Source organism: Pyxicephalus adspersus, chromosome 3 (genome assembly GCF_032062135.1).
Source record: "Pyxicephalus adspersus chromosome 3, UCB_Pads_2.0, whole genome shotgun sequence".
Taxonomy (NCBI): domain Eukaryota; kingdom Metazoa; phylum Chordata; class Amphibia; order Anura; family Pyxicephalidae; genus Pyxicephalus; species Pyxicephalus adspersus.
Window position 1 is genome coordinate 143,359,478 of NC_092860.1, and position 26,875 is coordinate 143,386,352.

General features: G+C 37.1%; 1 protein-coding gene across 1 annotated transcript in view; it reads right to left on the reverse strand.

The window, feature by feature from the left end:
- The window catches only part of CD8A (CD8 subunit alpha), a 28,352-nt gene continuing 1,477 nt past the window's right edge, over nucleotides 1-26,875 (reverse strand). The window contains exons 2-6 of the mRNA XM_072406614.1: nucleotides 22,030-22,380; nucleotides 20,401-20,499; nucleotides 19,210-19,326; nucleotides 10,493-10,526; nucleotides 1-3,015 (exon numbers count right to left, since the gene is read on the reverse strand). Of these exons, the coding sequence (XP_072262715.1) occupies nucleotides 2,961-3,015; nucleotides 10,493-10,526; nucleotides 19,210-19,326; nucleotides 20,401-20,499; nucleotides 22,030-22,380 (656 nt within the window). The 3' untranslated portion in view covers nucleotides 1-2,960. The remainder of the gene's footprint in view (nucleotides 3,016-10,492; nucleotides 10,527-19,209; nucleotides 19,327-20,400; nucleotides 20,500-22,029; nucleotides 22,381-26,875) is intronic.

Genomic DNA, 26,875 nt, shown 5'->3' on the forward strand with positions numbered 1-26,875 from the left:
CAGCTGTAAAAAACTTTATTCATACAAACTCTCAGGTATGTCACAGATAAACATATAAAGCAAAGTCATAGTTCTATACATCAAATGAAAAATAAGGATTTGCCTTTATTGTACAATTTTCAGTAACAGGTGGAATAAAGTTACAGTTTCACAAAGCTGCAGCCAGAGACAGGTGGCACATCTATAGGGGGCACAGTGTCCTACTTCTATATAAGAACATGGTATAAAAAACTGATAAAAAAACGATAAAACTAGCTCTGCATACAGCCATCAATACAAAAGAAACAATTTCTGAAGCTAAATGCCATTTCTACATATAAGGGGTCTTAACTAGGAATGAGCGAGCAAATTTATTAAATTCGGTCTTGTGGCGAATTGGGCCGTTCTCGCTTACCAAACATGTAGGCGAGAACGGCCTTTGTAAATTTGTCCGGCGAGACCGAATTTTTAGGACCTGCAAGACCAATCAGGGGAGTGCTGCTGTTCGCTCTTCTAGTAGTAACCCTTTACTAGTTACCCTTTACTATGTGTTCTTGGATAGAGTTTCTCTATCCAGGAACACAGTGTGAGTCTACCGGCTGGCTGCTCATGAATGAATGCAGCGTGGGAAAAATCCTCTGATTTTTCTCACGGCCCCGTTTATTAGTAAACACAAGCCACATGACTCAGTCGGAGAGGAGGAGTACCGCTGCTGCATTTATGAATGGAGCAGTGAGAATCCTCCTCTCAGTGAGAGGATGAGTGATTTGTGATGGTTTTGCGAAATTTCGGCGAAATTGCGCTGACCCATCTGAACTTCGAGGAACATCACTCATCCCTAGTCTTAACCCCGATTCAGTCCCAGAGCCTTCTCCAATCCAAAGCTACTTTACTTCTGTCAGTTTTCTAACCCTTCTCCATATTCCTCCACATGGAACGTTATATACCTTGCAATTGGACTCAAAGAGGTGGCATTCTGGCTGACCCGTCACCAGTTCATTACCTGCCAGCCTCTTGTATTTGTTAATACCCCTCTTCACCTATTACTTTGTTATTGAAATGGCTGTTAAAATCAATAAAAACATTCTCTTAAAGAAATTTTCTCCATATTATTTGACTTTGTCATGCTTATCTGGAGGTTTTAATACTTTCTTAGCCTCCGAAACAAATATATATAACATGACGTCCCATGCTAGTTTCAGGCCGGAGGCTCACAAAGGTAAAGTGCCGTCACTATTTTGCTGTCGGCTAATTTGCTATCCCTAATTACTCAACACAAGCTAATCTTACATAAAGGATATTATATTGTGCTTGTACAATAAAACAAGTGTGTTTTTTAATTTTTTTTTAGTATGATAAGCGATAGCACAAAAGTGTAAGTAACAGAAAAATGTACAACAACCACCATTTTATTCTACAGGGTCTCTTCTTGCAGAAAAATATCATCTTTAGTCCTAAAATGAACATTATACATGTGCAAGCTGCATCAAGTCAATAAAGGTTAGTCACAATTTTAAAGATTTATTTACATTGATAGATGTTTGATAAATCTGGATGCTCATCGCTTACATTTTTAATCTGTGCCAGTGTGATGAGTACAGATGATGAGGAAGATAGAGGGGTCCCTAGTGGGCCACGGGCGTCTGACAGCTGGGCCATGGGAGCACGGAGACCAGCGGTGGTCCACGGCTCTGGCCGGTGCAACCCCCAGCGAGATTAGGAGAAGGACCCTGCTTGGGGGGGCGCACCGGCTGGAGCAGCGGACTGTGTCTTTGATACTGATCGCAGGCTCAGAGCGGTGTTGTGTCTTTGGACATCACCTGCCACTCTTCCATCCTAGGCTCAGGCCTGTGATGGGACAGTGGGTGGGTTCTGGCATAATGACTTCACAATGGGGTAAGTTTGTTCCCCTTTGAGTGACACACGCCTCCCCACGCATGCGCAGTCAAGAGTCCGTAAATTTAGTGGTCCGCATGCTCCAAAAGGTTGAGGACCACTGCTGTAGAGCAATACTAGTAATAGCTCACAGTGTGAAAGAAAAAACGTATGTGTGTGTATGTACAATCGATGTGGTATGTTAATCAATAAATGTTTTAATTCATTTAAAATTTGTTTTGCAGCCTTATAAAGGCGGTATTTTTTGAATAAAATAAACATATATGGTTCCTAGGGGATGAGGCAAAATTGTGTTAAAAGCATGTAGATAGAGTGTATTTAACTATTATATTGATTGTGAAAGCAACAGGGTAGCCTTTACTTTCCAATCAAATTCCTCCAATACTTTTAACAAATACATTTAGAAGCTTGAATATTCAATCAACAATTATAGTTTTTGTATATGTGTACGTACAGTACTTATAGTAATTTTGTATATGTGGCCTATGAGTGCTATACAACTCAACAGCAGAAGCCCAGAAAGAAGGAAACCAATTTATATAGAACAGTAAATTAATTTAAATACCTACCCTGGTCACTCCCTTTAACAAAGCTGTCCTTCTCCACCATTTATTTGCTCTATTGTCCCTCCAATGTATGCCCTTTAACTCATTTTACAGTTTCTTCTGATTCCATTTTGTCCACCCACCCCGGCCTGGCCAGGGAGTCTGACCCTATTTACCCCATAGATACCCCAGATGTTCAGCTCCTCTTCTGTGCCCTGATTTTGCTTCAAGTAGCGTGACAAACTGGGTAATGAATTGGTGACTGTATAAGACAAACACAGAATAAATACACAGGAGTCAACATGTGATCGTGCAGCTATTGGAACCAATGGTGGTGACACCAGCTTCTAGCAATTATACAATCTGCAAGCTCACAAAAACGAAATGATTAGTTGCATAGTCAGTCACACGTTATTGGGACAATAGATACAAATAACCTGTATACAATACACAAGATAGGATGTTAGACCTCATACTAATCATGTAAAAGCCAAGTAGGTTGTCAGCAGGAGGGGCCAGCATTGAGAAGCTCCACAACAGTTACTTCTTGTGTTTGTTCATTGGGTTCATTTGACCATTTTTCTCATTTAAAGGTCTAGAAAACAGAAAACATTTCATCATGTCACACATGGTATTTAATTTCATGTTAAGTTCTGGTGGAAAGGCAGACAATTGTGACCATCTTACAAGAAAGTGGTGGCTCTTGGCATTTGGATGCTCTAGCATGTCCTACTTTTTACTTAGAGTATGTCTGAGCACCTTCATGCAGTCACGAGCTGTTGTAGAGGAACTACATTACCCAATATTAAGATGTTCCTGCCCAAGTGGGGGCTCTTAGGACTCTTAGATGCCTATAATTTAGCAACATGTCTTACTCACTCTTCATGTATGTCTGAGCACCTTGATCAAGTCACCGGCTGTTGTAGAGTAATTACATGACCCTAAAAGAAGATGGTTTGACCTTCCTACAAGAAAGGGATGGCCCTTGGGGCTCTTGGGTGCCTATTATAAGTTCCAATGTGTCTTACATACTCATACATTCATGTATGTCTGAGCACCTCTGTGAAGTCACCAGCTTTTGTAGAGGAGCTACATTACCCTAAAGTAAGATGTTTTGACCATCCTAAAGGAAAGTGTTGGCTCTTGGATGGCTATTATTTAGCAACATGTCTTATTTATGCATCATGTATATCTGAGCACCTTCATGCAGTCACCAGCTTTTGTACAGGAACTACATGACCCTATTGTAAGATGGCTTGACCATCCTAAAAGAAAGGGATGGCTCCTGGGTGCCCATTATAAGCTACAACATGTCTTAAATACTCTTCATGTATGTCTGAGCACCTTTGTGAAGTCAGCAGCTCTTGTAGAGGAGCTACATTACCCTATTGTAAGATGTTTTGATCATCCTAAAAGAAAGTGGTGGCTCATGGGACTCTTGGATGCCTATTATTTATCGGCATGTCCTATTTATGCATCATGTATGTCTGAACACCTTCATGTAGTCACAGCTGTTGTACAGGAACTACATGACCCTATAGTAAGATGGCTTGACCATCCTAAAGGAAAGTGGTGCTTTTTGAACACCTAATATATATTAGCTCCAGGATATGTCTTACTTACTCTTGTATGTCTGAGCACTTTCATAAAATCACCAGCTGTTGTAGGGGAGCCACATTTCCCTATTGTAAGAGGGTCTGACTATTCTAAAAAAAAAGTGGTGGCTTTGGGAACACTTAGGCATTTATTATTTAGCTCCAACATGTCTTGCTCTTCATGTCCTTAATCATGTAGTCATTAGCTGTGGAGGAACTACATTACACAGCACTATAAATGAATGAAGTGTATGGTCTACCTCACCTGATGTACTGTTTGACTTCTCATAAGAAGGTCAATTCTAGCTAAAGCCAGGCTCCCCGTTGTGATAAAGGTGGGTAAGTGAACAAAACCCTGGGATACTTACTGATCAATACCTGTGCATCTGACATGGCGGGTGATATATATACCTCAAACTGATTTCTAGGGTCTGTCTAAATCCAAGTGCTTTTCAAGTTCCTCTGCCAATTTATTCCTTCACAGTTGTCCCTCATTTCAGGTGGATGTGTAAAACTCTTTAAAAATGTATTAATTAACTATTTAAAGGAGTTATATTGCAATAATCCTTGCATCCAGCCCCAGTTGGAAAATCTAATAGAAAGTAATGGTTTGGGAGGGGTGGAACCCCTATCAGGTTTTGCTACTATCAGAGGCATTGCCTGGTGTGGTAAAAACAGTTTTACCAGACAGGAAATAAAAGAAAATCTGCTACAAATTCAGATAGAAATAAACATTTGACAGGAGTTCTATCTTTTTCTTATTCTGCTAAAAAAACAGTTATTTCTGTCTATATTGCTCTGAGCTGTATAAGTAAGGGGAAATCACTTGAACAGTCTAGGTAGCAGTAAAATCGGTTCCTCCACTTCCTGTCCCTCCTAATCGTAACTGTAACACTTTTATGCTGTGGTCAGTAAAATGGGAAACTGTGATAGTGGTTCCTTTAGAGCCCCTCCCTACCTTACCAGTATTTAGCATGGTAACAAGGCATATTCAGAGTGCCACTACAATGTATATGTTGTGGTGTGTTGCAGTACGGGTGCATTGGCATCTACTACAGTTGTGCCAGTTGTTGAGTACTATTTTAAATAAATGACACTGCAAAATGTTTTACAACTGCATTTCATGGGTGTGATGCCAACTTTTATACAAGCAAGCTTCACCCCCTAAGCAGACATGACAACATAGGGCATTGCAAGTCTTGCTAGGCATACCTCATTTCCTGGTTACATGAATTTTCGAACTTAATACAAATGTGTACAGTGATTCAAGAACCATACATGGTGCCCTAGGTACATAGAACTGATTTTGCCATCCCAAGATCTCTGGCTTGGCAACATCTTTCCAGCATATGTCAGCTTTTACAGACAATGGACTTAAGGTATGAGAAATAAACACATGGAACTTAATAGTTAAACAGATTATATGGTTTACTACTTTTACAAAGAGAAGCCACATCACACCTTTGCTTTGTGGTTAGGTAGTTTTTCTGCCTTTGTGACCATCAGTAGTAATAACAACCCAGCAGCTCTGCTGGTTAACAAATGGAAAATGGCAGAAATGTAGTCATGATACATATAGGAAGAGGATAGATTCACATAGAAGCCCAGAACGAGGTGTAACCATGGGCTGAAACCCCCAGCAGTTATGAATCATTTTTCTATACTGTATTCCAGTACATTTCTATATTGTATTCTTCTACATTGCATTCCATAACATCTCCTGCTCCCAGATCCTACTACAATATCCCAAAAACAATTCTCATAGCAAATCAATCATAGGCTCAAGCAAAACAACGTATCACCTGTTCCCTTCATGTCATCCTTCTATGAGAGGTTCCTGGATTCTTTGTCCAAGCCAGAAAGCAATTTGTTACAAAAGATATTCTTTGAATAGTGAAAGCAAAACTTGGATCAAAAGAAACTATGGAGTATGTTGATGTGAAGAGTTTGATTGTCTGATTTGTGAAACGCGTAATGACAACTCATGTGAAATGCATCCATATATGTGGCCCCTTTCTATCTTTCCAGTGCATTGGGATGCATTATTGGTACATCACATGACAACAAATGAAAACTAAACCTTTTTAATGCAGTAAATAACAATACACCTGCAGCATGGGTGTATTGGCACCTATCACAGTTGTGCATTTTAGTGCCATTCTAAATGTATAGCAGTGTAATGCAATGCACATTTTACTTGGTGTTTCCGTAAATCATATATGAAGCTGGCTTGATACAGAGATGCTACACCCTTCAGAATTTTCAAAGTAAAATTACATTAAAAGGGGTTATGTGAAGTCTTGCTGGGTGTACCTCATATCCTAAAGTCATCCTGAAATGGTTGAATATATCTCCTATTATAACACAATGGACCTTATTTATTATAGCTTGACAAAACTGAAGAATTTAGACTATTATAGGAGTAATACAACCTAGAATAGATCTGGTCCAGGACTGAAAACATTTGCAAACTAATAGCAAAGGAGTTTCAGGAAATCTATTCCAGGTTTATTGGATCACCCAGGTTCTCCTATGATCTATCTTCTTCAGTCTTGGGGAGCTTTAATAAACCAGACCCATTGTCAATGTGTACAATGATTAAAGACCCGTCTATGCTGCCATATGCACAAATACAGCTAGTCCCAGAGTTGAGGACATCCGACATACGGACGACTTTCCTTCTCGCTAGTGTGCAGGACAGAGGCTTGATGGGGGGAGGGGGTGGTTTGCATGACTTGCAGATGTCTTTTGCTGTTCTGAAACCTCTTGTAACTCTTTAATGACCAAGACAAACTCTGCAGTTGTTTCTTTTTGCATATCAAAGCACAGCTTGCTCTAGAGGTTAATAAATGTCTAGGCTCCATAAAGTTTTTAAAGCTTTGTTTATGATTAACTCACAGTGAGGATTTTATACAGTAACTGACACCGCTCTGCCTAATAATATGTTGAGACAAACATCTGTTCTAAATGCATTTATTAAAAGAATATACCTGTTCGGACATACAAATTCAACTTAAGAACAAACCTACGGTCCCTATCTTGTATGTAACCCCAAATCCTGTTCTAAGATTAGGAATTTCAAGTATTTACTTTTTATAGACACAAAGAAACAGAACTTGTTTGTTTGAGCTGATACACTTGTGTGGTCATTTACTTCTTTTACAGCAAAATGCCACAACACGCCTCCACATCGTGGCTAGGAAACTTTTTTGCCTTTGTGACCTCTGATGATATCAACTAACAAACATATTGAAAATGATAATAGATACTTAGCCACCTGTGATGATTGATACACCTAAAAAGATTTTTTAGAACATCTCTAGCTACATAAATATATTAAAAGCATATAATAAGAATTAAAACATAGAATTTATTGAACTGATCTGCAAAAATGCTGTCATTTTATATATATAAAAAGGGAAAAGATTCACAAAAAAATCCAGGGGTATGCATGGGCCAGAACCCTGGCAGTTGTGACATGTTTCAAAAGTTAAGTCCACCTTCATAGCATTTTCTATACCATCTCCTTCTCCCAAGTTCTTTCCGCAAAATGCCAAAACATTTTTAGTAGCAGATCAATCACAGACTCAAGCTAATTAATTATTAATTCCCCCCTGTTGTCAGTCTATGGCTGTCCTCCCTATCAGGAGTGGCTTCTGGATTCATTGGGTCTGATTTATTAAAGTTCTTCAAGGCTGGAGAGGATACACTTTCATCAGTGAACCTGGGTAGTCCAGCAAACCTGGAATGGATCTGGTCCAGGATTGAAAACATTTACTAAGAAATAGCAAATGACTTATAAGAAATCTATTCCAGGTTTGCTGGATCACACAGGTTCACTGATGAAAGTGTATCTTCTCCAGTCTTGAAGAGCTTTAATAAATCAGGCCGATTGTCTGGGCTTGTGGGTGATTTGGTATGAAGAATCTATTTGTCATGTTGCAGGGAGAGGTTAGAACAGAAAATAACATTATAGAGCATCATATGAAGTCTTTCTGTGTGTACCTTTTATCCTAAAGTGATCCTGAAATGACAATGCCAATATGTACAGTTATTCTAGCACCATCCGTGCTACTCTAGGCACATATAAAGAACCATGCTATCATGCCTTCCCAAACTTCTCTGCTCGTCAGCATTTTAGGATTAAACGTTTCCATTATGTTTCAGCTTTTACAGACAATGGACCCAGAGCACTACAATAAAAAATGAAACTTAATTCATGTTGCATGGTCATTTACTACTTTTACAATAGTAAGTCACATTACACCTTTGCACTGTGGTTGGGTAATGACAAATTAATGGAAAATATTAAAGACTACACAATACTGCCGCACAAGCCGCACAATACTGGATTCTTTGTCTGAGCCTGTAAGGGATTTGTTACAAAAGTTCTTTTTGACTTTTTGTAGGGAGAACTTAGAGCAGGATATGTTATGGTATAAAGTGTTGTGAGGAATTGTCCGATGAAGCAGACTTTGATCAGTGAAACGTGTCCCAACTACAGTAATTTCAGCCCATGGCTTACACTTCTGCTCTTACCTTAAGAATCAAACATCCTCAAAAGCATTACCTGAGGCTTTACTGTGTGTTAAAGGTTTATTGCTTGGTTATGAACTTAGAAGTATGATTTGTAGAGGGGTAATACCTTAGTTTCTCTGAATCCACCTTCTTCTTTCATGTAATGAAATGCAAGTTAGTCTTACATCTCTATGCATGTTTTGTGGTTTGTACAATATTTTAATTAACTTTTTTTCAGATATTTTGAAAATCGCTATGAATACCTTTTTATAGTTTTGACATACAGTGGTACCTCGGTATAAGTCCGCTTTGGAATAAGTCCAACTTGGTATAAGTCCTGTTTGGACACAAACTTTGCTTGGTATACAACCTTTTTGCTAGAACTTGTATGGGTCAAAATGAGTCGTAACATGCGTGCTACCCTTATTTACCTCTCTCAAGAGAAAGCCACGACTGCCCACGAGCGTCAGTACGCCAGTTGCTACCATTCAGTGAACAACCCGCGCTATAACTCTCTGTGAATTACATAACATCTCCTCCTCCTCCCTTCTCAGCACCATCCTAGTAGGCACTCGACTCTTCTCAGAGTCAAGTGAGGTTAAATTTTAATTTATTTCATCTAATTGCTTTTGTATTTATATGTTTTAGCATTAAGCAGTTTATAAATTATTTTATACAGCCCCATCAATGTATACTATAAATTATATAATATAAATACAATATAAAAACAGTAGGATTTTTTTTTCATGGGAACAGATTAATCATTTTCCTTTTATTTCTTAAGGGAAACATTTGTTTGCCCTGTTTAGTAGTCCAGTGATCTGGAAAGGATTAAGGACTTATACCAAGGTACCACTGTATTTATATAGCTAGAGATGTAATAAAAAGTTCTCTTTTGGATGAATCAATCATTTGTTGTTAATGTTACAATGTGGACATTAGTTGCTGTGAAATACAACAAATAATCCTTAAACATCCAATAATGCCTAATATCTTCTTGTGTATTAGTAGCACAACCACATTCTAATATTTTGTGAAAATAACAGGATGTTCTATAAGGTAGATCAGATAACACAGCTTTATCAGGACAGTAAAATCGAAAGTGTTTCTGGTATGAAGATTGGCACAGAGCACATCCGGCAGTGTCAGATGGAGCAAATGCAGATAATAGCTGTCTAATGATTACTAAACTATTATTAAACAGGATTTTTATAGCGCCAACATATTAAGCAGCGCTGTACATTAAATAGGGGTTGCAAATGACAGACAGATACAGACAGTGACACAGGAGGAGGAGAGGACCCTGTCCCAAAGAGCTTACAATCTATTAGGGGTAAGTATCACACAATAGGAGGGGGGATATGGAATGCTGGGTGACTAGTGAGGGTTTAGGAGACAGAAGAAGACAGGTAAGCAAGTTAGAAAAGATGGGTTTTGAGTGTTCTTTTAAATGAGCAGAACGTAGAAGCGAGCCGAATAGGACGAGGAAGACCATTCCAGAGAGTCGGGGCAGCTGTAGAAAAGTCTTGGAGCCGTGCGTGTGATGAGGTGATGAGTGAGGATGCCATTAGTAGGTCATTGGAGGAGCAGAGAGAGTGTCTAGGGGAGTATTTTTTCTACCAGGTCAGAAATTATGTTAATTTCCAAAGGCAATCTAGGACTATATGCAGAGATGTCCCTGGAAATTAACTTGTTTGTCACAAGTAAGGAAAATTTGCCTAAAAGAACTAATTAGGCCTTTGGTTGAGCTGGTGTCAGCATGAACAAGGATAGGTAAACTTAGGTTTTTCAATATATATGTAGACATGACCAAGCTGGCTAAAAACTAGGAAATAAGACCCGGGGCTCCATATCGTATGTGATTTACAGTAAACTTTGCTGAGAATCTATTATTTGTATTAAATGAAATTAATAGGTGAAATTCAATTCAATTTAATGAATTCTATTAAACATACGCACCTGTGTTTGCATCGGCATCTTCTTCTTTTTGTGCCTATAACAGATAAAGAAAATTAAATCACCCTAAAGAGATTCATATTAGTAAATGCAGCATATACGGTACAGAAGAAGAAGCAGCCTGTAAGGTTAGGCTGTAGGTTGATCAAATATACATTTCCTAAAGTTACACTTTCATCAAATTGAAAATGAAAGTTGTAAATGATTACAGGAAGTATAACCAATATACTGACCCGTTGTATTGTTGTGATCAGAGTATTTCTGTAGAGCACCATCAACCTCACTAAGTTTTCACCCCAAATGCATGGAACTCTGAGTGTGTGAGTAAGGACTTTGTTGACCAGATACTATTCCTTAATTAAGTTTGTATTGCTTTGAATAGCCTCTTAATAAAATTATTTTCTTACACTTACCTCCTCCCTGCTAAAGCACCTGCGCATCTCTTCTGTGCATGCAGGGAGCTCTGACCTTGGGCGCCAACTTATTACGTAGCGCTGTACATTAAATATGGGTTGCAAATGACAGACTAATACAGACAGTGACAGGGGAGCACAGGAGGATCCTGCCTAGAAGGGCTTACAATCTATGAAGTGGGGAAGCAGCACACAATGGAAGGGGGTATCTGCCATCCTGGCTAAAGCTCTGATAAAGCAATTTCCAACCAAGCACCAAGGCATGCCCACAATGCACATTAACAAAAGCTGCAGAAACAGCTGGGTCATCAATGGAATGTTTGTCTCTGCTGGGAAACCTGCTAATATTTTGCCTATACTGATTCATTCTTCCTTATTTAATTAAGAAGCTCACAGTGTGGAGATCAAGAAATTTTCATGATCCTGTTGGGCTGTGCAAGACTGAAGGGAAAGCTGGAGATCATCTTTAATGGTCCTGCATATATTTTAAATCCACAATAATAATGGTAAATTATTTGGCAACTTGTTCTTTTTAGAGAACAGCTGGGCTCATTGGATCACATATTTGGATTAGGTAGGGGAAAATAAAATTCTACTGCAAGACTGTAGGGGAGACCTTATGGGAGAAGTCCTGACCAACTGTGGCCAGAACTTTTGGGCCTAAACCAGTGTTAAGGCAATAATTATAATAATAATAATAATAATAATAAATATTCTCCTACTTATCCCCGATCAGCTGTCCCTCTCTCTGATGGCTTCCGTTTACAGCGGCGCTGGGAGAGCACGTAACACACGCAACTCAAGCATGTAGTTCGATCACTCTCAAAACTTTATTGTTTGCACACAGCTTATATAATAGTTCAAAGGCATGATAAGTGCATGATAGCATGACTACAGACAACTAGCAGACATGACAAATGTCCTTGTGGTTTTCTTAGAAGAGGATATTTTTGTCAGAACAGATAAATGGCTGAAGGGAGGAAGGGAAGAATTTCAAGGCAAAAAGGGGGAAGCAGACATTAGTTTACTAATAGGAAAAGTACAACTAGTTTCAACATAATTCAATCATCTACAAAACATAACAAAAGCACAAAAATAATAAACTTCAAGACTCAGCAAAATTCCACTTCTTACAACCAGGAGTAAAGTTTTATGGTGAAGATAAAAAAGCACAAGTGTACGTTTAAAGACCTCACACATGCAAAGAGGCCACCTCATAGCCCTTAATATAACCAAATAATATTGTTAGTATTATTTACACTGCAGAAATCTATCGGACTGCAAGCTACTCACAAGAGATTATCCGTGACTGCAGAAATCAAATTGTAAATGGCCACAGACTAAGGTGATACAGGTAATGGACCACAGATTCTCTGGATGCACCGAGAAGTGATACAGAGAACTTTCTTGGTTCTATAAATTACCGTGGGACCAATACAAAGCAAAATAAAATATTTACAGGCTTTCACTATATCACGTGATGAAAAGCCACAATGTAAGAACACATCTATTTTTGCAGGTCTTGTGCGGATCATGTGTAAATAGGCACCCAGGCAGGGAAAACATCTGAATGGTTTAGCTCAAGGACTACACAATAAATATGAAATGCCCGAGCAAAGCCCTAAGGCTGCAAGTTGGGCAACAAAAACTTCACATTTCTAATGATTTTTAATGAATTGTTTTACCCTCAGAATAGATAGAAGAAAACTTCCGTAAATCTCTCTGGGACCAGAAGATCATTCTTTTTATAGTCTATTGAGGTCTCCCTGGGGTGATAGGATGGGTTAGATAAGAACATTGGGAGGGAGAGGTAAAAAAAAAATAATTCTTTTTCAAAAGTTTTCCTATACTCTAGTGTGTATTTTGCAAATTTGTGGAGGGTGGTTATATTTCTTTTTAAGTTTATAATAATCAAAATCTACGATTTTTATTAATCACTCCTCTTCTAACAAAAAAAAAATAGAACCATGCATTTAGTTGCCCATTTGTCCACTGCGCTAAAGACTTATAATGAAAGCTTTTTATGTCAGAAATCCTAAAGCAGAAAAATGCTCATTGGTGGGAATGCTGATTTAATAGTTTTACAACTCTGTATAATATTCATATATTATTATTATATATTTTTGGGACATTTTATTATATATCATTATAAATTACATTATATTTTATTATTATTATTATTACATATTATTATTTATATGATATTAATATTATAATAAACATATTATAGATTTTTTAAAAATATACTTTTTATATATATTACATATTATTATATATTTATGGTCATCATATTTTATTGGGCTCACTCAAAACTTAAAGTTTAAATTTGATTTATTTATATACATACAGATGCTTTTCAGCCTTATTACTATTTTGATGAGTTATGCAAATACAAAAATGCTCGGTTAGTGGATGGTGATAAAAAAATAATTATTATATGTTTTGTAATCATTCTTATGTACCTTTATGCTATGTTAAGGTTCTTTGTATAATACAGGTTCGTTTGCTAGAATGAAATGGACTTGAAAATTTTATGAGAAGAAATTATCTGGGTCCTGGGAATGTCTTGTTGCTGAACTTGAGGATAGTTTAATTTTCTTGGCAAGCCGTTTGAAGGACGGTGAATTGATAACTAATTCTCCCACCTGGAGGTGTTTGCATCTTCCCTGTCAGACCTTCCTGGGGGTATGCCTTGCCGTTGGGGGGAGGACTTATCAGATCCACTATATCCATCAACGTTCTTTTTGTTTTGGGTAATGCCCCCGGTTTTCCGCCACACTTACATCTGCTGGCTACCCATCATGGACAGGCTGACTTTTTTCTACACCATGCAATACCAAAGTTTATAAAACTACTACTTTTTTGGAACATTCTATGGTTACCATTTTTCCACCAAGTCTCTCCCTTACTGTGGGAGGCTTTTGCTCCCGCTTCCTGTGCTGCATCCCTTGCTGGGTTTGGTCGCACCCAAATATTTATATTCTTGTGCGCCAAGTTTGTGATGATCTGTGTGTAAGAAGGTCACTGATGGGACGGAGTGTCTCTGCGGGTCGCGTTGGATTGTCAGGATTTGTAACAGTATCGCAATGAGTTTAGACCTTTGCTGGCTATTTTCTAAGAATTTTAATTAGGATCTGTGAAATACACCCACCATACTGTCTTAGGTGGTGTGGGTTCGGACCCTTTTTATGTATGGTGGTTAAGATATCTTTTTTATATATTTTGTGCTATAATGGAAATTTGTTGTTTATAAAAAAATGTCATAATGTATGTGAAGACTTAAGATCCAACCATTAAGTTTCTCTTTTCAGCACATAATAAATGTCATATAAATCATTGGTCGCCAAGCTTTCTACACTAAATTCATAATTTTAAATACTGTGCATGCGTGGGGAGCCTTGTGTCACTCAAAAGGGAAGAAACTTCCCCCCAGAGTGACGTCATGATGCCAGAACTCCCCACTCTTCCATCAGGCTCAGATCTGCTTGCTAAACATCCGGGGGTGTTAGTAAAGCAAGGCTGTGACTATGGGGGCATAATCAGCAGGGTCAGGAGAAAGAACCCAAGCAACTGACTACTTATAGTAATTCTAGGGTTTGAAGGATCAGTTCCCAGGGTTCAGCAAAATTGTAGTGGAGTATATGCATGTGTATGGCAAGGGTAGTACCTTACGGGGGGTGGTACTGGAACAATGTAAAGTATTAGCAATAGATTAGGTAATGATCAACAGACTACATATCTGAAGATATATATATTTAGTCGGCAGAATAATACAATAGTATATATGTATAGTACTGTAATACTCTACCACATGGGACATGAGCCCTTTATTCAGCTGTCTAATGTATAGAGCCAGAGTTAGCCTGACCACTTATATGACATGACCAGGGTACAGCATAAGAAGTCCTCTCTGCTGTAACCAATTGATCTAAACACCCCAACATCCGATTGCCCCACCAAAAAAGGACCATTACACATTTTTGGAAGAAAAATTGGCCACAGCAGCCCCCTTTATTAACACCATGTTCTTAAACACAACAATCTTTATAGTAATAACATTTTTAAAATATAAAACCGGAACAATTCTTCATGCAGGTCCATGAAAGTCACCAATCCTCCTTAGTAATCCGGCTGTCTCCGATCCCCCGCCCGGCCCCCAGGCGCTCATACCCCGCCTCGGGGACAGTTAGCGGACCCCCATACTCCAACTTAGCCTCCACAACAACTAAGTGTCATGCAAGGCTAACCTTACTGTCCCAAACCAAACTTTTCCATGTCCCCATCTCCTCTATATTTTTCCATTACCCCCCTTTAACTTCCATGGACCCGAACAACAAAAAACAGCCCCACCCTGCTGCTGTGACAATGCCCCCCCCCTCTTGCCTAAAAAATAGGGAGGGAGGGTGGGAATGCAGTCCACTAGTAATTCTTTTCAAAAGTGCTGTTCCCCACCACAAGACCACTTCTTTTAACCCTTCATTTCTCACCACCCCTTCACCATCCCCTCCAATCCTGCCTCTAGTTTTTCCCGCATTTTCCTCCTCTTTTTTTTTTTTTTATAAACTTTTGACCTCTTCTCCTTCTTACCATTGTTCCGAGGTCCCTTCCCCTCTTCAACCTTCTAACCTCCTCACTTGAACTTTTAACCCCCACTCACAGCCATGCGGACCTTCTCTCCTCTGCCTCACCAGGCCACCCCTTTCCCCTGAACTTTTAACCCTCCACGTTCAGCCTTCTATACTCCTCCTGTCATGAGGCCCTTCGCCCATCCTGTTGCTTCAGGCCTGCTTTTATTTTGTGTTATCAATTAAATACCTTTGTTATCATCATCTTTGTACAAATGCCTATTTTGTTTTTTTGTACTTGTTTACTAAAGTAATTAAACTTGCCACAAAGCCCCTTCTTTTGTTTCTTAATTTGTTCCTATTTACCTCTCTGGGGTTGGCATTAGATATATTTTACTTTGTTAATTCTGCAACATCGCTTGTTGTCATTGAATTAGATAGCGCTTTAGGACAAATTGCTAATTAAAAATGTTTACACCGTCCTAAGGCTAGGTACACACCTGCAATAATTATCGTTGGAAAACAAACGATTAACAACCGATCAACAATCACAGAACAATCCGCAATCACTGAATGACCGTACACACAAGAGATAGCGAACATTTCTCGTTCATCTGCGTCGTTGGCCTGTTGTTGTACACTTTTTTTGTTAACGATTATCAGACGATCGTTCGTTAATCGTTCGTTTCCAACGACAATTATTGCACGTGTGTACGTAGCTTAGGACGTTGGAAACCTAACTTTCTGTTTCTGATGTTTTCATGTATTATGTTCTCACAGATCACACTCATAGAGGGTCTCAGTAAAAAGCGGATGCCACAGATATTTTTACCACATATAACATTTACTGTAACACTTTCAGAACATTCATCACATGTCACCCCGGAAATCTGTGACCTAGAATTTTGGTATGATGTACATATCTGCCACCTGCTCTTCTTGGGGGGCCCTTATGGAACAATTAAAACTCAACTACTTTTAGAGTTCATCCTTTTTTTGCTGCTCGGAGAAGCAAACACGAGGTGTCCCTCATCCATGTTTTTAACACCACCTTCCTATGGTTTGCCATATGGACAATGGGAGACACAAAACAGAAATGACTTAAAAAAATAACAAGCTTTATAACTGTTTAAAACCTTTAAAGATGAAATCACAAATTCCCACATCATATATGTTCATTGTATAGAAATGTATTTAAAAAGAAGTAGAAATGAGATTAGTGATTCTAGTGAACCAAGGTTCCACCTGGATTAAATCTTCAGGGGATGTCTAACACTACAATGGCTAACCTTTTTATATAATGAAACAATTTGTTCTTTTAATTTTTTTTTAATACTTTTTTAATTTTTCAGGGAGGATCATTTCTCTTCCATCTTTACCACTGCTGTGGTAATGACTAAATAGGAAACTTTCAGCCTCCTGGGATACATACATCACATATCCTAGGACCATTAAGGGCTGCTTGTTCTGCGCATTCACTTTCCTGGAATGTCAAAAAACTGGGAATACACAAGATTCATACATTTTTTTTACATTTTAAGGAAGGCGCACCACCTGATTTTGCGCCTGTGCAGTCCGAAATCAGGTGAGATGAAAAAGAACCTAGAAGAAGATGGCGGCATCCACCTTTCTTCTTTCTGGCATGGGACATACTGGACTGGATTGTGGAGGGTTGATGGGCTTCACGCCTATTCATGTTTCGTTATGCACATTAAAAAAAAAAGACTACAGCTCACATAAACATTTCATATTTGCCCTGCTGTAATTTGTTGTAGTACCACAAAGTTTTTGACCTTATTTATTTATAATATTTTAGGTCACAACCACAAATTGTTTCATTTCTTGCAGTACTAGTCGTGCAGTACACATCAAAGTCAATCAGACAATTTCTCCTGCGCTGTCAATGGAAACAAACAAAAATAGGTATTTTCCTATATCATTTTTTTCTGGTCACCTTTCTAGATGTGTGTTAAAAAAGTATGTATGGAAGTCAGTAGAAGAATAATTATTCAGATAAGGTTCTATTTGTAAAAAGAGAAATTCAACATTCCCTTAAACATTCCCTTGTAGGAATCTCCATGTGACATAGTCCATGTGTTTAAATAGTGGTAAATGATTTCCACCAGGGAATATTTCCCTGATTTTTTAAATGGAGCCCATAATGTACTATTTCACATAAAAGGAATACTAACCATATAATAGTAACATACAAAAATAAAAGTTTTACAATTCTTTTTGTGTTAGAATATGAAATATTTAGGATCATTTGGATTCATCACTTTTATGAAACAATTCGCCCACTTCGTTTTAAAAACTTTAGGAAAAAACTTGCAAATATAATCAGAAAAATAAAACCAAAGCTTTTAAATATATACCCAGAAAAAGGGAGAGAATTTATACAAACTTAATTTAGGGGGCATATTTATAAAGCAGTGAATGATAAATTCACTAAGCATTTTGCAAATTAATGTTTGGTGGATGTCACAGCTTTATAAACATATAACTAACTGCAAGGGTTCTAAAGAATTTTTTCCCCATGCTACATTTACACACAAACAAACACACACTGTAAAATTCCCTACTGTGAATTCTCTCTCATATAGTTGTTAAAGTAGTAGTACAATCTTGTACTGTCATAGTTATTCACTATTGAGGTGACTATGAACATTGTAATGCATCGTGTAATGTGTTGCTGCTATATAAAGTAATTACCAATTATTAAATGTATTATTATTACTATTAATATTTTTTATTATTATTATTATTATTATTAATAATAATAATAATAATAATAATACAAAATATTTGTAGTTCACAAGATACCCATTATTGATTTTGGGGTTCCAAAAGATTGCATTGTTAATAAGTTATCCAATAGGGTTTAATCAGAACCACATACTTGTTGTTGTATCTTTAAGTTTTTAACTAAATGTAATCATTGGTCCAATTCACTTTGCAATGCTTACAATATTAGTTAACTAATGATAGTAATTATTGATAAAAAATACTCTTCCACGAAATCTAATATATATATATATATATATATATATATATATATATATATTATATATATATATATATATATATATATATGTGTGTTAATATTTCTCAAAATACAAAAATCTTTTCAATTAGAGACAACTTTCCTTTTTTTTAGATTTATTGATAAAAAATACTCTTCCACGAAATCTAATATATATATATATATATATATATATATATATATATATATGTGTGTGTTAATATAGGCACACATACAGTACATGCCTATATTATATGCATGAATTAGTAGTATACATTTTTATAGGAAAGGCACTACTGGAAAGACAACCAAAAGTTTGTAAATATATTTGTAACAAGCTCACAGAGACTGGCAATAGTCTTTGTAACAAAGGCTACCAACAGTCACTGCAATTATTGTTAGATTTAGATGCCACAGTCATTACTGGTCTTCACATTGGGCCTGATTTATCAAAGCTCTCCAAGACTAGAGGGCATGTACTATCATGGGGTGAACCTGGGTGATCCAGCAAACCTGAAATGGACTCTCCAGGACTGAGAGTATTTGCCAAATAATAGGACATGGTTTTAGTAAATCCATTCCAGGTTTCTTGAATTACCTAGGTACTCCCATGACAGTTTATCTTCTCCAGTCTTGGAGAGCTTCAATAAATCAGGCTCATTGTGTGCTCCCTGCTGGAACAAAATTAGTATAAAGTTATATAAAGTTATAGTCTCTTACGGCAGCAGAGCATTATGGTAGTGGTCAGCAAACAGATGAAAAGAAAGCTGCAAAGTCCGACAAATGGGGCCCAGATGTACATGTTACAATCAATGTTCCAGGAGTCAGCCTTTGTATCTGTTGAGTGTGTATAAAAAAACAGCCATAAGAATTTCAGTCAGTTTATTGAATGTACATATTCTAGACTTGTCAAAAATGAAGATGTTGAGAAATTTAAAGTGTATGAAAAGGCTAAAACCCTTTTTTAATCTAGGTTTATAAAGAGTGTGGAATAAGAGCAATCTCGTTGGGTGTTTACTTCTATTTGGGGCTATTTTTGAGAGATGCAACCTCACTTCCTGTTCTGACAATGGTTTTCCCCCAAACAGGAAGTGAGGAAGCATTTTTTGACTCTACTAAAGATAAGCATATGTGCATTGTTTCTTATAAAACAAAGAATACAGGTAGTCCCCGAGTTAAAGACATTCAAGATACAGAGGACTCCTAGATATGAATGGGGCTTCCCTGCTCGCTTGTGTGCAGGACAGAGGCTTGATGGGGGCAGTTTGCATGACTTGCAGAAGAAATCCTTTGCTAAACACAGCTGAGAATTTACTCTTCTGCAACATCTTGTAACTCTTTAATGACCAAGGAAAACTCTGCAGTTGTTTATTTTTGCATATCAAAGCACAGCTTGCTCCAGAAGGTAATAAATATCTAGGCTCCATAAAGTTTTTTGCATTGTTTGTGTTTAGCTCACAGTGAGGATTTTATACAGTAACTGACACTACACTGCCTAATAATATGTTGAGACAAACATCTGTCCTAATTACATTTATTAAAATAATTTTACCTCTTCCGACTTACATACAAATTCAATTTAGGAACAAACCTACAGTCCCTATCCCGTATGTAACCCGGGGACTACCTGTAAATAACAGATAGCAAGAATAATCTTGCATGGGTTTAACCCTTTTCTACTTTTTGGCCTACTGCACATTTATATTGACAAGTAAAGTTCTCATTTGCGGTGTATAAATTTTGGCAGATTTGTCTAGGATTCAGATTGTGCTTATATACCTACAGTTTTCTCATCCAATAAATGTTTTCCATTGCATTCTTTAACTGCTAAAATATGGCATACACAAGAATAAAAACATGGCGGATGTTCTAATTCTGCAACTCAATGACATCCCAGCAAGGTTTACATACTTGTTTTTCCAGGGCTGCAGTCACAGACATCTCCTGTCCTTGACTCCTTAGCAGTGGTGGCTGGAGGTGGTTTGGTTGTGGTTGGTTTGGGTGTTGTTACTGGTTTAAGAGATAAAAAATATTTTATTTAATAAAAAATCTTGATTCTTATAGTTATATGGAGGACTGGATTTTAGGAGAAGTACTTTAATTTAAAAGAAGTCTGTGGAATTATTAACTTCCTTGTGTATCTGATAAATAAAACTCAAACAGTAAAAACTCTGGCAGACTGTTGCCAACACGCTTTGCTCCTGCATTTTGTTTGGTGGCTCCCTACTCATGTCAATGCAGTAAAAAACAATCCTGACGCGTTACCACATTATAACACATAGGTGTACATACTGTATATGTGGCATACTTGGACCTGCTGGGGGTGAACAATTTTTCTTCCAAACTGCCCCCACTTTATACCCTTTATCATGCCCATGCATACCATGGCCCCGTTTATTTCTATGGGAGGAGCCAAAGGACTGGTAGAGGTTTAAAAAGAACTCAATAGGAACATCCCCACCTATACATCAATATTATATTCACCAATATGTATTGACCACCAATGTAATGGATATTCCTCAGTTGACCACCAATTAAGTGGACATTCTTCCTTGCAGATTTGTGGTCAAAAGGAGGAAGAATGCCTCATTACATTGGCAACACTTGAATAGTGAATGTCCTGTTACATTTTTTCACTGACTACCAATTAAGAAAAATATTCTTCCTTCCACTGACCACCAATGCAAAAGGGCATTTTCATCATGCTGACATCAAGGTAAGGGCATTACCCCTCATTCTGACCCCAGTATATAGGTAATTTATTTCCTCACTGAGCCCAATGGCCATTATTCCCACCACTGACCCCAATATGAGAACCATTCTTCCTCCCAATAATCCTTATGTAAAGGCCATACTTCCGATCACAATATAAAATGCATTCTTCTTTCCACTGACACCAGTGTAAGGGTCATTCTTCTTTCTAATAACCCCAAAGTAAAGGGCACTGACCATTAGGCCCTGATTCATTACAGCTCTCCAAGACTGGAGAGAATACACTTTAATCAGTGAAGCTGGGCGATCCAGCAAACCTACACTGGATTTCCTAAAAGTCATTTGCTATTTGTTAGCATTTGTTTTCTATCCTGGATCAGATCCATTCCAGGTTTTCTGGATCACCCAGCTTCACTGATGAACGTGTATTCTCTCCTTTCTTGGAGAGCTTTAATAAATCAGGTCTTTAGTGTAAGGAACATTCAGAAAATTATTATAATATTATTAGTGATCTGTGAAAGATAGAATTGGCCTTACACTGGTGGTCAGTGGAAAGAAATTGCAATCAGCCAGCAAGTTGGAGACCCTGTAAAACATTTCACTCTTAAATCTTTTTGCTCCGATACAATGAGCCACTGATCTAAAAAGTGAGCAAGCAGAAAAGATCAAACTAAACTTCTCAAGCTACTCGTTCCAGGCCAGTGACTTGAAAAGTATTGAAGCCAGAGATCATTAGCTAGACGGAAGTTTTCAGAAGGTCAGCTAAGGAATCCTATACAGTAACAAAGCTCAGAAATGTTAGTTTGCAGATATATCTAAAGACAATACCTTCTGGATAGAAGAGTTGGAGTCCAGGACTGAAGGTTAGCTCTGTATTTTTATTAATCATACAGTAATAGGTCCCCTGGTCATCATCCTGAAATGATTCAATGGTCAGGGTGTATGACGATCCTGATTTATCTGGTTTGAAATGATGGGCCTGATTTAAGTTTCTATACAATGCTTTTTTCACAATACTGAGATACACAATTGCTTCTGGATTCTTTCCATTTTTCTTTTGGCGGAACCAATATATTCCATGGTCCATGGATTCCCCTTGCTCGCCTGAGCATTCTATCTTCACCTTCTGGGCAGTGCCCCTGTTTACTGGAGGACCAGTGAGCTTCAGGTGCTGTGAACCTAAAAGAGATATTTATACTGAATAAGACAGAGTTATAGATAATGATACACAGTCCAAAAATTACTGATATTTACTATATATTATAATTATAATATTCTAGGTTGAGTGACTTTTCCTATGGTGACTTTAAAAATCTGAGTGCATTGTTCAATTTTAAATTAAAAGAAACCTTGTCACCAAGTTGCAAAACCTGCAGAAAAATATTTAAAATTTAAACTTGCATCATAAATAATTGTTATTGAAATTGACTTTGTCAGGTGAAGCTTCTTATTTCCCAAACCTTCATGAGATTTCATACTGTCTTATCTTTTAGGAGTCTAATTTCTAGCTGGCTCCTAGTTCATCCGCTGCTCCCCCACTCACCTATGCAACCTTTATTCAGCTGCCAGGGAGGAAATTATGGGAATTACTTTAAAAGTCACAGCTTAGGACTGATGACATCCCATCCAAAATGGTGGCTCTGGGTAGTGATCTCTGGACTTTCAGATGTCTACACAAAGGAAGGCTTTTGCAGGACAATACCATGCCTAAAATACATTGCATACGGTTGTTGAAGTACGTAATCTGGCAACAGGGACCCATTAGACTTTTGTCCTCGGAAAGAATGTTTCATGATCCCAACGATGCATGAACGAGTGTTGTACATACAGAGCTGTTCTGCTCTATGTAGAGGGGAGGAAAGAGAAGGAGCAAGAGGCACTCCACTGTGCTCTCTCCCTTCACTTGTATTAGGATCATTCAATGTTTGTGGGTCTGCCAGGACGAATCCATGAACAAAATCGGACAAGCACTCTACACAGTTCAGATTCTCGTCTGATATTAGCCCTGAAATGATAATCAGACAAGAATCATCTGACGTGTGTACGTAGCTTGGGATCTGGAGAAATTACTTAATAAACAAAAAAAAGTAGTAAAAATGAATAATAAAATAAAAAACACAAAATAAACATATAAAAGTCATTTAAATGACTTGACTAATGTAATTGAAAACAAAAAAACAGGAAAACCCTAACTTTAAGTTAAGACTTTTTCCAAGTTAAATTGGGGAATTCAGGTCTGAGAAACCATTTTTTTCAAAGGATGACCCATGTGTAACTTTAAAATGAAAACTGAAAACTGCATCAATCAATCTTGTACAGAGCTCTGATGAAAAGATATGTAGTGTTATTCAATTTAAGGCAAATGAAGCGGCTAATAATTCTTAAAAATCTTTACTTTAAATGGCCTCCTCAGTGAGTTAGGATTTTTTGAAACTGTTGAGGTCAACCAAGTAATTTTTTTTAAAAAAGGACACTTTAATGGCCTTTTTATAACTTCCTAATATACAGAAGTGCACTTTTACATATGATGTTGATAAAATTTTAGGTATCAATAGGCTCAGTAATTTTGGCGTACAACAAATGTACAATTGCTGTACAACTAATGTACCTACTTTGTGGTCTTTATTACATATAAGACACCATCTTAAATAAGTGTTGCCTATTGTGGGCAACAATTCACAATGTCTTGAGGACAGAGAAAGAATTATGGGAGACCCATGTTTTAGGATACTATTTGCAACGCCTGTCAAGTCAATTTTTATTTAATACAGTGCCTACCTGTATTAATCTAATCTGCCTGTCTACTACTAGGACAAAAGGCAATTTGATGACATTGGCAACAAATGTCATCCCTAAAGCCACCATATAATTTTACTTTAATAGCAGAAATGTGAAAATGTAGAAATAGGGTTGGATGTGTTCCTAAAAGCAATGAATAAAAATAGCTACATACATCTGTACAAACAAGCAGACACAAGGACACAAACTACCGAGTTTTGGGGATCCCCAAGGATTTTTGCAGATATGTACATGGACACGAGTGTTTGAATCTTGGCCAGGACACTGTGTGCATGGAGTTGTATGTTCTTCCCATTGTATTATTATTACAGTATTATATATTACAGTTATATAGCGCCAACATATCACGCAGTGCTGTACAAACTCCATAGTCATGTCACTAGCTGTCACTCAAATAGGCTCACAATCTAATGTCCCTACCATAGTCATATGTCTTTAATACAGTCTAAAATCAATTTGTGGGGAAGCCAATTAAACTGCAAGTTTTTGGAATACAGGAGGAAACACATTCAGACACGGGGAGAACCTGCAAAGACCATGCAGATACTGTCTTGTCCAAAATTTGAACCTGGGACCTAGCGCTGCAAAAACTAGAATGCTAACCACTGAGCTACCATGTTTAGTATTCCAGTTTCCCCTCAACACGCAGTTAGGTTTAATGGCTTCCCAATTATTGTCCTTTGGCTGTGTTAATGACTGCACTTTGGACATTAGATTGTAAGCCTCTTTTAGAGATAGTTAGATATAACAATAAACTGTGTAAAGGTAATATTTAGAATATATACACACACACACATATATATATATATGTATATATATATATATATATATATATGTATGTAATTTTAAACAAGCATATCCTCCATATTCCACATATTCATGGGTCTCTAATTTACATAGTATACTCATAAGGAAACACAGACCTAAAGGAACCTTACATTACATATATGCATTTAACCAATTATAAAATACATGAATCAACTTTGTCCCAAGATTCATACATTTTTCTAATAAATCCAATGTGAGAAACACATAAATGCATTATGTAAAACTTGTGTTAATCTTAGATAAAAAAAAAAACATTATAAACAGAACCTGGTATAAGAAAGTTCTTCTTCCAGATACTCGGTGCCAAAATAAAACTAATAACAGCACTTGAAACATTAAATCCAAATCAATGTCCATCCTCCACTTGACGCATTTCATCCAAATAGACTTTCTCAATATGACCTGTTCACACCAGTGAAAGTCTGAATGCTGTATTTTGGGTGCATTTACCTGCATATTGCCTTTAAAGGAAGGGAGATGAATTCCATAATGATCACCCATCAACATATGCCAAGAGTAGCAATGCAAGATATGTTAATATATTCAATTGTGTTGTAAACCACCCAAAGGTTTTTTTTTTAACTCAGATCAGCTAGTAGTTAGGCACTTTGGGGCTTCGGATTGCTTTTATTAACAGCATTTTAATCAGTAGTTAAACCTGGTGCACGTTTTGTTTTTAATTCTATGCAACTACAATAAATCTGAGTTTCATTCTCATTTGTATTTATTGTATTATAGTAATATATGTACTCAACAACTAACAACATCAGCAATCTTTTTAACCTCTGTACAACTTCTAACTTCATAAATAGCATAACATAAAGATATAAAATGCTCATGTAAAGACTTTTTGTTGAGCTGCAAATAACCCATAGTATATAGAATGCTGGGTTACTGAAAAAGATGGGCAAAATGGAATGAAGAGTAATGCAAACATAGCAATATCTATAGCAAGAACTATAAATGTGGTTCGTGCTTAGCTCTAAATCTGCTTTTTTTTCTTTTCAATACAATTTAAATTATAATAAAGTAATGTTGCAAACTAATAGAACAAATAGAAGGAGAATAACCTCATGCACACATATCTCTTGCAAATACTTTACACATACTACAGAGAAACTAACAAGAATAATCATAAACCAGAAGACAATACCCAAACCCATATGCACTCCTCTGAGAGCGAACGCAGGCTTTCACAAATTTTCAAATCAACCTATTTTAGTGGGGTATATGAAAGCTCCATAGATCAGAGTTACCTTGAATTATTGTAACCCTTAAGGGGACCTCATCAACAAAGCTAAGTTACATATATTGAAAAACAAAAGGGAAGAGGGCACAGAAAAGAAGTAAAGAAGGAGAAAGAAAAAATTATGATGTCCTAAGGGGGAGAAAAATTGGGGAGGGAGCAAAAAATATGAAGGAGAGCGGGGAATGGGGGAAATGACCATAAGTAACACCCCAACACAATATCTTGGAAATCTCAAGGGTTGATGACTCAAACGATTATAAAGATAGGAATGAGCGATGCAGATCTTTTGACCGATATGATCTATCCAGGGGAACCATATCCAATGAAATTTATCCAGTAAGTAAGAAAACATTGCTCATATTTTTTCATTAGACAAAAAAAAAACAGGTAATTTCATTCCTCCTTTTGACTACTGAAAGAACAACGTATGGAGTTTAAATTAAATCCTTTATTGAGTAAATTAAAACCTATTAAAGATAAAAGTTTAGGGATCCATTTGGATATTCTTTCCTGAAGAAAGAACCCAAAGAACACCTAAAGTTTTTATCTGTAAATGCATAAATAAAACTGTCTGCATTAATTGATGGCTAAGACATTACAAGCGAAGAATTAAAGGCAACACAAATTACCTGAAACTCATACTAATTTCAATTGCGCTTATTTGCCATTACATATCACCTACAACCTATAGTTCAAAGTCAGGCTTCAAATCTAGTGAAATCACTAAAGCACACAAATTTGCTTGTCATGACTCCAAATCTCCAAATTCAACAAATTAATTAATTAGTTATATATATA